The sequence below is a fragment of the Blennius ocellaris genome (genome assembly GCF_963422515.1).
Source record: "Blennius ocellaris genome assembly, chromosome: 10".
Classification (NCBI taxonomy): domain Eukaryota; kingdom Metazoa; phylum Chordata; class Actinopteri; order Blenniiformes; family Blenniidae; genus Blennius; species Blennius ocellaris.
In genome coordinates, this window is record NC_137659.1 from 4453942 (window position 1) to 4469231 (window position 15290).

The window sequence follows — 15290 nt, forward strand, 5'->3', positions numbered from 1 at the left end:
TATATCGGTGCATCCCGAGAAAAAAGGAAAAAAAAATGTAATAGTATACAAAGGTTACCATATATTTAGAATACAAAACATATAGCTACCATTGTCTATGGATCATAACATCAAGTAATACTATCTAATTATTTGAAAAACAATAGAAATCTTCCTTACAAGCAAACATACCTCTTCATGAAGCTCATAAAAACCCTTGTTCTCCAGCAAGCACAATTTTTTTTAACTTCACATTGCAAAATAGTCCCCCCCAAAAAAGCACCACTTTCTAAGATTAGCCATTTTAATTAGCATTGAAAGTCCCCCGCTTGTTAGCTTATCCATTAACGACCTGTGAAATGGCAGTGATTGACGCGGTAGACCCCAAATTTACCTTTTCCGTCTCTCCCCCTCCCTCTTCTGACACACAAACACAGTGTGCGAGTGTGCGGGGAGGTCACTCCAGCCCTAATTGGATTTCTGGATGAGATGCTGAATTTTCAGTAAGAAATGGAAATTGCGGGCATAATCACACCTGCCAGTTACGTCCAATTTAACCGTCTTCCTAATAAATTCTCACCCCGCTTAATTGACGACTCAGAATCTCATCAGCTGAATTTTAATGGGTTTTAAGAGAAATGTCTGACATGGAAGGGAAGGAGTTTGATTAATATATATATTTTTCCCCCTTTATTTCATGAGCACCTAATGAGAATAGCTTTCAATCACTGATTTATGTTCGAGGGAGACGAGATGAGTAGCTCTGGACTCTGTGGGCATGTTCCAGTTTGCTTGTTCGGTCCACAAACTGTAAAGAACCGTGATGAAGCTCATTAGACTGAAGAGCGCGATTGAAATTCACTAATGGATTGACGTTTGCTTCTTGGCTTTGTTAAATACGGGGGAAAAAAATGCCACAGATAGAGAAATGCTGATTAAAGGCTGCTGATGTGGACATGAGGATAATTTGTAATGATATTTTTTTTAATATATGTATAGAGAATGAATGTAGTCAAGAAATTCAATGCGATCCAAAGGCAGATATTCACTTTGCTCCTTAAGTATACCCTTGTTATTTAAAAAAAAAAAAAAAAAAAAATGTCTGGCTAATGTTCGCCTGTCACTTTGCACTGTTGAGAATTGCTCTTTCGATTTCATTTAAAAAGATTTAATTGTACGTTACAAATTTTTTTTTTTTAACAACCAGTCTTTATCTTGTACTACCCCTCCAAAAAAAAATCTATAAAAAAAATCATGTTTTGCATTCAAGAGAAAGTATTGTGTTGAAATTACATTAAAAATGCTTTCAGAGACTCGGGTTACATGTTGTTAAATATCTGTGCCGTGCCAGTTTGTGCGAAATAGGCTGGCATGTTTTTTAATTAATTCTCTTTTCAGTCTGATTTAGTTTTTTAGTTTTTTGTTTTTTTTTACCACACCTTAATTTTACCTCCAAATTATATCCCCAACAACCAGTCAACAAGTGAGCATCATTGTTTCCCTTTCTTTCAGCAAAAAGGACAATTATGTGTGAAAACATGGGCGAGGACTATGCTAGACGGTGCTGGGTGCACAAACAATACACACACTTAACAAGACGGGGGGGGGGGGCAAAACACACCAATGGTTTTAGAAGAGACCTGCAGGAACATATTTACTACTAATAAAAGGGGGGATAGAGGGCAGATGGTACTCGACGAAATGAGAAAGGGGGAAAGAACATATAGGGCAGCTGTTGTGTTGATCCTCAAATCCTTTCTCAGCGGCTGAGAGGTGATCGTTTTCCAGATGCATCAAAGTCCAATTAATGACAAGGGGTCTACAAGAGGAAAAGAAATGGATTAGAGTGTATCAACCGTGTCCTGACGGAAGCTGTCTCGTCCAGTTGAAGCATGGACGCGAGTCTTCATGAGACAAAACGATGTTTATGGTCGACCCAACTGACCCAAGAAAATTGCCCGGGGGGGTTCAGGAACACCTGCATACTGGGATATCATCTCTCCGACTCTCCCAGCAGGCCTGGATATCTCTACACCTTGGCCAAGAGGAAAGTGAATTAATCCATTGAGCATTTGCCAACTCGGGGACAGTGATCTTGTACTGAGCATGTGTCTGTTTCCAAATAGTTTTCAAACATGCACCGTCGCGCCACCGCAGAAACACAAGAATACTTGAATTCAGAACAAGATATATTGGTTGACATGATGAGTACGTGCGGGATGAGGCGGTGTCAAAAACATAAATGTTGATTAATTTATCCACTCAATAATTTGTTGCTTTGCGATCCAAAAAATACAGAGTTTCACATGGATACACTAAAGGAAATCAAAAACAAATTGATTACAACTGTAATTATCCATCTTTGCCTGACAAATCTAACTTTCAAAACTTAATAGAGACCCTCACCAGCTTCGATGAGATATCGCTGCATTTCGTCTGTGCTTTCGTCTCGGCTTTGAAGAGGAATCGACCAAACGCCCTGTGGCAATAAAGGAATTGATCAAAAACAGACTTGAGATGTGAGAGTTGCACTTCGGGAAAGTACATATGAAGAAAATGATTCGCTCTAAAGCATTTATAATTAACACGGGGGAGTTTTTATTTTAAACGGACCATTTATTGGCACATAGAAAAGGTACTATTTGGGAAAACTTGCCCCACACGTCCACTTCTCTGTGAATGAAAGGGTTGAAAGAAGTTATGACTGGGTCATCAACTGCTATTTGCGATTTCCTGAGCTCCCATTTCTCAAGGACAAAATCCTGCGCTCGCAGTGCCTCGTATGGACACTTCCACTTCTACGTTTTCCGGCGACTATTGGAGCTGCTGGCTCGTCTATTTCCAAACACACTGGTTTGTGTGCTCACGAAAACAGGAGCCACACTGAGGGGATTCCACTTACGTTTGCATGAATGCATTCGTTCAGAGCGACACGCTGGTTTACAATGTTATTTAGAAAGCACGGCGGCATAAACAGATAGGAGCTTGCACAAACACGCAGATTGGCGCATTCAATCTTGTCACGCACTTAAGGCTCGTAGTTCACACAAAGTGTTGACTCGGACTCCGCGGACAAATCTCAGCTCTTTCCCGTACGTTGCCATCCAAAACATCTGACGGCGTATAAACAGCGGAAGGTTCTGGAAGAGGACGTGGGAAGTTGACACTTGGCCTTGCTGTCCAAAGACGACACTAAAGCTTGTCAAACAAACTCCGTTTTTCCTTTTCTAATCCATCTCTCTTGTGTGGCCTGTTTTTTGGAATTACCTCGAGAAGACTTTTTACAGACGTACATTATTTGCACGCATTGCAACTTAGAAACAGGGTTTTGATGGACTTAACCCACGAGCAGCTTCTCTTCTTGTGTCGTCAATCCCAGTGTGTTTGTTGTGAGGGGATGTGCTGATGGTTAAGTACAAAACTGGAGCAGCTTGATTAGAGATTTTGAGAAGATTCTGAATAATTCAGAGTGGTCCTCTCAATGATTAATACTCTTTATTAGCCCACATTGTTTTCAGGGCTATAACGTCCTACAAGTTATTTAATCATATTCAGTCATCATTTAGTTTGGCTTGTGAAACTTTTGTCTTCACAAAGAGGAAGTGAAGTGTTGATAATGGATTACTTTTAGGAATGGTGTTAGTTTTGGGTTAAAAGACTTGGATTTATTGTACTTTATCGTCTCACGCAAGTATAATCCCCTAGTATATAAGATGTATACATTTCTCCATTGCCAGATATGACTGCAAAGTTGAATAAGTCGGTGTTCGAAAACCTCTCGAACAAGTTTCTCAGCTCTGGCAATCGCACTGTAGCATCTTTCTGTTGTCACACAGTGCCATCTAGTGGTCTAAGCTGGGATCCCCAAGCATTTTCCGATATAAATGTAGTATGACCAGACTGGCCGAATAAAAGGAGAATCATTCGAAATATTGGTTCATCAATGACTACTTTTATAGTTCATTGCACAACTCTGTTCTACGACTGTAAAGTGTTAGTTTCTTCACGATGAAAGCGAACACATCCCTGTGATCTCCCGCTGTTCTTTCCTTTCTCAGATATGCCCCTCCATGTGCGGCGCAGCAGCGATCCCGCCCTGACAACCATTAATGGGCCGTTCAGCGCCGGCGAGTCACGGGTCAAAACGGAAGACGCGCCGTCGAGAAAGAACCCGACACGCTGGTCCACCACCGCCGGCTTTCTGAAGGTTCGCCATGCCGCTGGAACAAACAGCCTCGAGAGAAAGGTGGGTGGCAAAAATTAATTTTTTTTGCCACTTTTCATCACGTTGGACTGAGTTTTTTTTCCACTGATTTGTTCTGTGGATGTGGTGAAGACGACCCTCACTCTCAAACCCGAGCCACAGATTCCCCAACAAACACAACCCAGAATGGTTGGATTAGAACCGAGCAAACGAAAATGCACACATCTGCATCTTGAGTTTGTAGTGCGGCTTTCATGGAGCAGAAATACCAAACATGTCAGTCAGTTTGCAAATGTTACATAAAGCTTCCAAAACAAGCACTTACGTTGATGGTAATTAGCATGTATGACTTACCCTCAAGGCCTTTAATTAAATCAGTTTTATCTTTCTTGTGTCAGATACGGTCAGAGTGATGGCCTCTTGGAAAGCAGATATGGGTTTTATCTTCTTCAAAGCTCTTAAGTGCTGCTCTTTTTTTTTGAAAATAAGGTGTTGCGTACTCTGACCCTTGAATCTGTACGCAGGGTAAAAATATGGACACGTATCGCAGCCTGCCGCGAGACGCAGGGGGCTGGGCCAATCAGCGAGAGTTTCAGAGAGAGACGGCCCGGTCGTCCCTGAGCGCCAATCATCCCATGGTGGACCGCTGGCTGGAGAGACAGGAACAGGTAGGGTTGTGTTTGTATACATACAGCGGGTTTTGATTTGAGACATCTTGAGATTGTAATAATTTTATCAACATGATACATTGTGGCTTTTCTGAAGACAACAATACCACATGTCTACATTTTCCTCTGCTTTGGTTAACAGGATCCACCTTTTCGTGCAGATAACATTAAAAAAAGTAGCATTTACCAACATTTCTCTCCAGAAATAAATAGAACTGTGTGAAATGTGTGTATTATATTTTAGAGACTCCAAAGTCATGAAGACAAAGGCCATCAAAGAAAATAAACCGCATCCATGAAAATCCAACATAAACATTGAAAAATATCCAGTAGAACTATATGATATTAAGTAAATGTGTTAACATTCTCAAGTATTGGAAAATTATATTATTATATAATATTGTGAAGAGTACAGACATATGTCAACGAGGTCAATGTCTTTACAGATTTGTTTTTCTAAATAACAGCGCTTTGTTTTTCTCTTGCACTTCGCCCTTCTTGACCTGATTGTTTAGGGGCATTTTCCATAAATTTCCCTGCTTTAATCTTTTTCCCTGTCGCCACCAGATATGAAATAATCAGTCCATTAACATAACTAAATCCACTCATTTGTAGATTAATCGGGATTGTTTCAATTTTCTTTTAAATCTAAAGTTTTGTCAATTTGACCTCATGATGCATAGAAACATTAATTCACAGGTTACAGAAATCGATAGATTTGCAATATATGCAGCCCCCCCATTCTGAGCATTTGAAATTAAAGGGAATTAAATTTGAAAGCGATTAAATTTGAGATATTTGCCATATTTGTATTTCCTTTCTCTTACACCCATATAATTACAGTTGGTTTGATGGAAAGAAGTAGTCCCACGTCCCTCAAATAGTTGTAAATGGAAATATTGTCTGTGAAAAGAAAATTGGGGCCCATCACTTCATCTGCGAATCCTTGTATTAATGCGTGCAGCTTTCTTCTGTTTAGAGATTTACTGTTATTATTGCCCTCAGATCACATCCGTACAAAGCTCTTTGAAAGCCCGACTAATTGCCTCGACCCAGCCTTCTACTACTCCCTTCAGTCCTCATCCAACATGTTAACAAGTGAACAATTTCAGTCATAAATCCTTTGCGATGCATATATTACGGAAGGAAAATAACATAATGTTGATAAAGTCGAAAGCGTGAGCAATACACGGAGCATATGGTTGTGTTTAAGTGAATTGAGGAAGTCAGGGGATCCTTTCCCTTCTGAGAGATTCTCCTTGCCAAAGTTGTGTTGGAATGCAATGATAGAGTGTATTAAAGACATTTTGACCGACATGAATGATGGAGTTCTATTTGGTCCGTGCATGGTTTATATTGCAAGACACTTGGATAGGAGTTACAGGCCAACCGTTCTCGATGGTGTGTTGGTGGTGGTGTTCGGCTGAAAGATGAAATCGGTTCAGATTTAATGACGTGGATTTGAAGTGAAGTGCGACATTTCGATATAATTCCGAGGTTGAACTCATGGAAGCTGCGTCGGAACATCGAGTCTGTAATGTAGCATGTGCAGAAGTTCAAAGAAACATCAGATATACATGTCTCCAGTACCGGACTCCAATAGTTTTCGGAAGGAATTTCGATTTTTCCGAGAACTATTGGCGTTCTTTCCATTGTGACGTGTTTAATCACAACACAGACTGATCATGCTTGGATGTCAGAGTCGGTTGTAGTTGGGGTGGACTAATGTGGAGAGTGAAACTAATGTGTTTTGTGAGTGACTGATGTATTTCAGCATTCACAAAGAAGTGTGCTACTTTTCATTTTCTTTTTATCCTGATTTGTGTCTCTTGCTCTTAAAAGCAAACTTTCGATTATTTTTAATTAAATCGCATCCACACTGACTTGCAGCGATGATTACTTGTGGCTTTTGTGTTATATCTCTTTTTCTCGACAACCATTTACATCCGAGACTCGTCCCACAGGCTTGTCCCATGTGTCTCTTGGCGCAGTAAATTGCTAAATTAAATTTTTTTTTTTCCAAGTTAATTGCTTCAGTCTTGTCATTCACAATTAGTTTATTCCAAACCATGCAAAACAAATCGGAGCTTTATTTCACTGTTAGGAATGTTTTCAACAAGATTTGTTTGTGCATCTGGACACTTGTTCTTGTGTGATGTCATTACTGCTGAATTGTGTGTCCTGTTAAATGCTTTTCTTTTTGCTTATTTCCAAATGAATTGAGGACGTACAAGTGGAGGGACATTCTGAGGTCATTCGACAGCCGGCAATGTACCTGCGTCTTCCTGACATATGGCTGACTTAACCAAACAGCACAATGAAGACAGAGAAAGCATTTTGCAAGCATCTTAAATTACCATTACAGGACTAACTCACTTTTTATAGTATGCAAGTAGTCCCTATTTTTGCATTTGGTATCCCGGCTTGTTTGGATTCCCAACTTTATAATGTAGAATTTTCTGTGATGTCTTTCATTTTCATTGCAGTTGCTGATGTTAACACGGACCTAACAAAATGGCAATCCATATCAGTCTGGTGTTGCCTCAACTGCACAGTGCCAGTAATGTCTTCTTCGCTTTAAAGCCTTTGGAATGTCGTAGAGGCCTCATCAACTTTAGAGAACCTTTTGTCCGACCCGTTTTTACTTGATGAGCCTGCGAGTGGAGAATTAGGGAATGGGAGTTATCGACGAATCTCCGTCAAAGCTCGTCGGCGCTCACTCATTCAGACACACATCCAGCAGATAAATTACCAACACGCATCATATAACGCAGGAAAACCTTTTACGACGTATACAGACGTATTAACACATATTATTATAGAAATGCAAAAAAATGATGCTTACATAAACCAAGACGCAGACACATATACATGGACGAGTCATTTTGTTACTGTAATAATTGTGTGTTTTTAGTGGTTCAGCATCATTAAAAGGAGAATTGAAATATCTTGTGTTTTTGATTAATTTGAGTAGATCCTTTCAGAACAGTTTCAAAAACATGATTCATCATTTGAAACTTTGTCAGTCTGCAAACCCCCATGTATCACCACGAAGATGTCATTTTCAAACTGTTTTTTTTTTTTTTTTTTTTTTTTAAACAAGAGATTCCACAGACAGCTTGGTTTTAATAAGTGGTTTTCCTCATCTGTCCTAAAAACAGGCTTTGGTATGAAGGGGGTTAAGTGGTGGAAGTCACTGCAGGATGGTGGAGTCAATATTAATGACCTGCTGAAGGCCATCTGCCTTCCTCGACACACGTCCCCCGCCATCCACTCATCCGTCTAGCAGCCGTCACTGTGGCACAAACAGCTACATTAGTCTGTGCGTTAGTGTCTGTGTGTGTTTCTGCGTGATGGCGAGAGAGAGACACCGCCTGTTGGCAGGTTGTCATGTTGTTTCATTTGACTCCACGGGTCTTAATAGGTGAGCTCAGAAACGTCCCAGTCGTGCGGACTGGATCCTGGACATGCTAATCTGTTGAGTCGTTTGTTTCTCCTCTCGTCAGTGTTTCTCTCTCTAACGCACTCCGACGTGAACTCGAGGTCATGCGAGGTGTTGCTGTTGGCCCGACCGCGACACCCCATCTTTGCTCTCTGTCACTGTTTGATGTCACTTTTATTTAAGGTCTGCTTGGATCAATCTGTTTCCCGGAAGGATGTCGTAACTCTGCCGCATGATGAGAATGATGAGAAAGGCCATTTTCTTTTTTAGACTTAATAATCAAATGAAGGAAGACGTGAGCGTCACCAGACTTCTGTTAGGATACTGAATGAGTTGTAAGGGGACACTGGTGTTTTATTGCATTTTGAACGCTCTCTTCCATCTTATTCTGTCTAAATAAAGTACCTCATCACTGCGTCTCATCTTGTTGGAATGTAAATGAATAGAGAAAGCAGACAAAGGACACCCTTTGTGTTTCTTTATGGGTTTCCCGTGGACTGAAACCAATGTTTTTTTTTTAATGTTTGGCAAGATTATTAAACTTGCCATCAATACCGAGAATTATTATTGTTATTGTTATTGTTATTGGTATTATTATTGTTATTTATTATTATTATTGTGGAGGCGGACCATGTCCACATCCAAAGTAACAATCCAACTTCATCGTCTGTCCCTACAAATGTCTGTGTACTTGCCATTGTTAATGTCAATTAACTATAATCTATTTAAGCTTTTTAAATAGTTAATTTTTAAATAAATTTATCAATTTAAAATGGTATTTTCGTAAGAAATGTGGAAAATACCAAATGCGGTCTCTCACCATTTAAAAGGTGAAAACCATCATCCTTTTGTGATTTTGGTGGAGAACTTCTTATTTCGTATATTTTTTTTTTCATTTCACAGTGATTCGATTTTAATGACTGTACAGCTTCTCTATACCTCCTGAACTTCCTTGAGCCATTTAGATCACCAGAAAGAATCTTTTCGTGGCACAATGAGCCCAGAAAAGCCATTTTTCTGACAGTACATTAAACCTTTGTTAACAGTATAATATGTGATGGTATGGGAAAGAAGAATAGCGAGAATAGAATATGCAGTGATTTAATTAGAATAGAGCAGCTTGGAATGATGAATGAAGCAAAGCAATTTCCTGAAGTTAGTCTCATCTTATCTCCGCTGAATGAATAACATGGAACAGACGAAGTATGAGACCAAAAGAAGAATTAGAATGAAGCATCACATAATGAAGGCAGGGCCCATTTTCCCCCGTTAGGAGAATCCAGCCTCTCTCATAACAAAACGTGCAGAACGGAGGGAGCGATGCCTTGCACTGAAGTGAGCCAGATTGAATTGCACTGAAATGAATGAGACTATTCTCCGTTCCGAAGTGGGTAATTGTGCGTGCCTGCAGCGGCACCGGCGGCTCCAGGAGTCGGAGCGAAAACTCAACCCCGCTGCCGTCTCGAGCCGCGTTTCGCTCACAGTCTCCTCAACTGCCGGGACGCTTTTTTGGCAACAGGTAAAAAGGGGTTGCCGTGGCAACAAGCGGGGCTGTCAGTTGACGGAGTATTAATGAGAGTGGGCTGGAGGTGCTGGAGCTGCCGCACTGCACTGCTGTCTGTCTCCGCGTGTGCATTTTGCATGTATGCACGGTGAATGGTGAGGACATCCGCGTGTGTGCGTGTCCATATTTGAGGTTCATTGAGCGTGCGTGCACGTCTTTTGTTGTGTGGATTCGTCAAACCTCTCTGCAGCTGCATATTGGCTTCCACACCAACCAATTACAATGAAAACTGCCGAGACACCTGCAGTGTAAAGAAGATGCATTTTAATGCGTGACGTGTGCACACACAGATGCACGTCTTCCAGAAAACATTGTTTAGACTGGCATTTATTTAATGCGGACTTATGCAACGCTCACCCGTAACTTCCGTGCATAACCTGAACTGTAATCAGCGACCAAAACCTAACAAGTACCTTTGTGGCAGGAGTTCTCAAGAGAGCTTCAATCATATTACGCCCTCACAGTTGGCTTTCCTAATCTTCATCACCTTATAGGATTAACAGCTGTTGGGTTCCATGAGCAATAAGTGTCATACATCAAGTTCTTGCATATAGTTTTGTTAGTCGTATGGTGTTTCAAGCTTCATTTAAATTGATCTCCAGCACACTTACTGCAAATTCAAGAATAAAAATGTAATTTTCTGAAATAATTTAGAGTTCTCCCTCTAATTATTTCATATTTCATTTTTTATCTGGACATTTTCTGATCAATTAAAGCTTGGAGAATTCTACAGAGAAGAGCCATTTTCATCCCCATTATTTCTCCCGCTGCTGTAGTTCCTTTTAGAGAACTACTGCCTCAAAAAGACCCTCTTATTTCCCATTCCTCCAGCTGTCTTCTGTACGGCTTTATCCGGAATAGGCCCCGTTTGCATGACGGCGTTTAAATTGAAAACCCATCGTTTTTGCTTTTTCGTTTCAGACTCGCATTGTAAAAACAATTTTTGTTTAAATGTAGACAACAGAAACTGTACAAACGATGTAGTTGGCATGCAAGGTTTATGTTATAAACATTACAATGGGAGTTCACGGTCCCAGGAGAATATGGACTAGGAGTCATGACACTCTGGATGCTGGCATTGTTTTTATCCATTTATTTCCCCATGTGCAAAGGATCTATTCACTACGAACGTGGCGAGCATGTGCAGTAGCAGCGTTAGAGAAAGGTTGCATTTGGACCCCCAAAATGCAATGAAAGGTTTCAGTGTTCACTTGAACTCATTGTTGTGTAAACAAGGCCTTAGACTTGGAGCCTCTTTTAACTTGCATCATTAGTCATTAAGGTAGTAAGTTTATTTGTATAGCACCTTTCACAGACAACGATCAAAGTGCTTTATGTCAATAAAAGCTAAAAAGCTAAAAAAAAACCTGAAATAAAATCTGTAAAAATACAAGTATGTCTTGTAATAAAAACAGGGGAGTAACAGCCAACATACCGAGACGTAAAAACATACATGAACAAATCAATAACATTGGGTGGAATTCAGCCTACATCCTATACATGGATACAGAACCTCACACATTTATAAATGTTTTATCAATTTATTTAAAATGCATGTTTTTGTACCATAGTGGGTCATGGCAGTATCCATAGTAAACTGCACATAAAGCTCTCACGCCCTGAATCAACACAATGATACAACCCTATGAGTTGCCCGTGCTAACCACTACACAACCCTCTCCAGTATACTCAAGTTGTTTTTTGGTTTTTTTTTTTAAACACGTCCAGATGTATCTTGGTGTTTACTCTGTTTTACAGATAGGAAAGAAAAAACCCCAAAAACAAACGCATAAAGACCAAAATTCACAGTCTTTTATATTTCACATGAATATTTGATTAGTTGGAGGAGCGCGATTTTCAGAGGACAGCTGTGGGCTGGTTTCGGGATGTGTATATTTTTGCCCGGGGGCCTTTTTACCCCCTGAGGGCCCGACAACGCCTCCATTCCTGATTCCTGAGTCTGCAGTCAGAAAACATTAACTTGGGGAAACCTAATTTCTCTCCCGGCTGCGTTTCACTCTCACAACACGTAGCGAACAGAATTGATGTTCGAGTCCAAACAAAGGCCAATCTGCCTCTTCCCTCTTCAATCTTTCAAATCATAAATAACTAACTAGCCGTGGATTTAGACGTACGCCGTTGATGGTCTGCTGGTGGATCTAAAGGAGTCACCTTAAATCTAGAAACCGGTGAACTTCATTCCTCATGCGTCGCTGGTGCAGGAGTGAGCTCATCGCTGCAGGTGGCTGTGAAATACAGTCATCAATACGTGTAGTATCAAACAACTTTTTCGTGCTTCGGTTTGCATCAACCTCTATTGTTTTAGAATCCTGTGTAATCTTTGCAGATGGTCAGTGGTTTGTTTGTTCACAGTGGAGGCTGCAGTGCTCATCAAGCCAACAAGCTTAGCCTGCATAAGGAAACACTGTCAACAGAAGGTTTTGAATTTGATGGGTGATGTGTAATGTCCTTCCTGGTTGTTTTTTGGACAACACAGTAGAAAATACACGAATGGGTCTTTTTTCTTGGATGGTGTCCAGGCTTCTTACCGTCAACCCACCAGGACGATGAGCTCCGTTGGGGTTCTCTGTTCTCATCACAGGCCAAAGCACACTGATGTATGTGCATAGGCAAGCCATGCCTCTTTGGACTTATGTTTGCAATGTGGGGGGGGTGGGTGGTTCCCCGAGGAACTGCTGCTCCGCCAAGTTTTCCGTCAGCTTCTCTCACGCTTTGCCATTTTCTCCTTCTCATTTGTTGCCGATTGCATTGATTTTGACAAGTTCATACTAAATTACTGGCTTTTCATTAATAAGAGATGTTTTTTGTGTGTGCGTGAAATATTGCGCTTTTATTGAATTGACATGTGCTAAGAAATGTTTTTTACAAAGTTCGGATTCGACCTATCAGTGAGGAGTTGTTTTCCAATATTAAATATGTTTGGGAGGATCATCAAAAACGTCTGCCTATCAAACATTTATTTGTTTACCAGCAGCCGTCTCTATGATTTGAGCTCCCAGTAAAAAGACTTGGCTACCTTCGCTGACGAGTGAGTGAAAATCACCATTAATACAAAATCAACCGTGTTTGTTTTGCCTGAAGACCTAAAAAAAACACGTCAGCCGTGGAAAATAATTACGAATAGTCAAGTGAGAGTTGGTAGGTGTGGTAGAAATCTAACAATGTCAGATATGCATCTTAAACAATCAGATAAAATTCACTCATGCAACAATTGCAAGCAAAGCCTCCTTGAGAATTTCTTTTTTGCCTCCGAGCGAAGTTGAATAAACAATGTGATTGCTAAATTTAATATGAAAAACACAAGATTTGACATAAATTGGCACATTTCAAGTACAAACTGGTCTTGAAACATTTGATATTTGTACTTCAGTTTATTAGAACTGACAAGAAGTTGCACTACAGTGTAGTTTTGTTGTTGTTGTTGTTTTTTTAAACTTGGGGAAGGATCCAGCATCGAGCCCAGTCAGTTATTATTGCATGCGTGTGTGTTTGCCACTCTGCTGCGGTGTGTCCTCGGCCATTAGGCTGCTGCTGCTACTGGAGGTGTGTGTGTTTGTGTGTGTGTGTGGGGGGGGATGGGTCATCTTTCATGGTGGGACGGAGGCTCACTGGGGACATCGTTACACAGACATCCTGACGGCGGCTCTGTCCACTCGCGTACCTGTGAAGGAATGTTAATGCTGAAGTCTGCAGGTGCGCAATCCCAGGCAGTCACACACAAGTAACATGTTACACACAACCTTGCGAGCAGGAGATTTTGATTTAAAAGAAACAACCTTCCCACACACAGTAAATACACATGTGCATGCAGGCACAGATACATGCATAATAAGAAAAAAAAAAAGTACATCTAATTGCAAACTTATGCAGCAAACAGATCTCTGTAAGCACTTACGCATTTCTCACATTGCCAACTAACAAGCCCTCATGGAGTCTGTGTGTGTGTGTGTGTGTGTGTGTGTGTGTGTGTGTAGGTTTCGGTCCCTCAGGTGCACGGTGCAGGTTTAGCGGGATAAATCATGCAAACCCGAGCCACGCACTCATAAATCACCTAAGACCGAACGTACGCAGGTCTGAGTGTGTGTTCCTGTGTGCATACATAATGTGCACTGAAAGTTTTCTTTTTGGTACACCTGTGTTGTTTTTGTTTTATACTTGCGTGTAGCGCACAAGAAATATGCAACGTTTGAATGTGTGTATTTTCTCGTTGTCATAATTAATATGAAGTGGTGAATATGAACCTGGGAGCTGCAGGATCAGGGCAAATGGCCAGTAGGTGCTGCTGTGGAGCTGAGATTGAAGGACAGGTAGGTGTGAGTGTGCGTGTGCGTGTGTGTGTTTTTTTGTCCTTCTGTTTTTGTACCAGACATGAGTGCAGTGTGAATGGCTGTGCAGATAAATACTGTAGGTGTTGGTGTCTGCAGATGTGTGAACAGATCAGCGTTAATCTGCAGTCACCTTGTTATTATGGGCTTTTAGTCTGACAGCATTTTTTACCTTCTTCTCACTTTTTCATCCGCACTATTTTTCTGTGAACCTTATTAGTCTGCCTCTCACTTTGTAACCCTTCCCGTCTCTTCCCACCTATTATAATTAATAATATATATGCTGCTTCATGTCTGCTTGTGAGCAGCTCTTTTTCAGATGTGGCAGTGTTTTTATATCGGCTGTTTCTGTTTACAATAACATTTTATTCTATTTAACATAATTTGCATTTACAATAACTGAAAATTACTTTAAATACGCCTGCTATGTTACCTTTTCTTGTGCACATAATTGGTGCTTAAATCTGCAATCAGGAAATACATTTATATTCACCTCACAAACTTATATTACAATAATGGCAAGTGGGAGTCAAACACATTTTAGTTCAGCCCAATTTCATCTTAAGTAGGCTGGTCCAGTAAAATAGTGCTGCAATGAGCTTTGGATTTAAACTTGTTCTTTGTTGTGGCAAGTATATATGAAGAAAATGTCTGTTTTCACAAAACCAAACAATTACTCTAGAAAACAACTACCATCTCAACATAAAGCTAAACTACGATATTCAGGATGTGATTTTACATGGTGGTAATCATTTCATGATCAATTTCAGTTATTATGTGGTTTAATACAGGACTCGTTTCTTCACTATATCTTGTCACAGCAGATCAGAGATTTACCAGCATAAGCGTTATATATCACAATGACTCAGAATGTACTCGGATCGCTTGTGAGCACTAAAGAAACCTATTATTGCACTCGGTTTATCTTTGGTGTAATGATATTCTCCTTGATGCAAATACTGTGTGCCGTTCCTTTATGACGTATATTTAACGCTTTTAGTCATTTTTTATAGCAAGAAAACCTTCAGCAATAATACAATTCCAGTTCATTTTATATCAAATCAAATAAATACGAATGTAAATGCAC

At 40.4% G+C, this 15290-nt stretch overlaps 1 protein-coding gene across 4 annotated transcripts in view; it reads left to right on the plus strand.

Annotated features, from left to right (window-relative positions):
• Nucleotides 1–15290, plus strand: part of pard3ab (par-3 family cell polarity regulator alpha, b) — a 249773-nt gene that overhangs the window by 91655 nt on the left and 142828 nt on the right. For all 4 annotated transcript variants that reach the window (XM_080503528.1, XM_080503531.1, XM_080503529.1 and 1 more), the window contains exons 4-5: nucleotides 4038–4225; nucleotides 4708–4851. In XM_080503528.1, the coding sequence (XP_080359654.1) occupies nucleotides 4038–4225; nucleotides 4708–4851 (332 nt within the window). The remainder of the gene's footprint in view (nucleotides 1–4037; nucleotides 4226–4707; nucleotides 4852–15290) is intronic.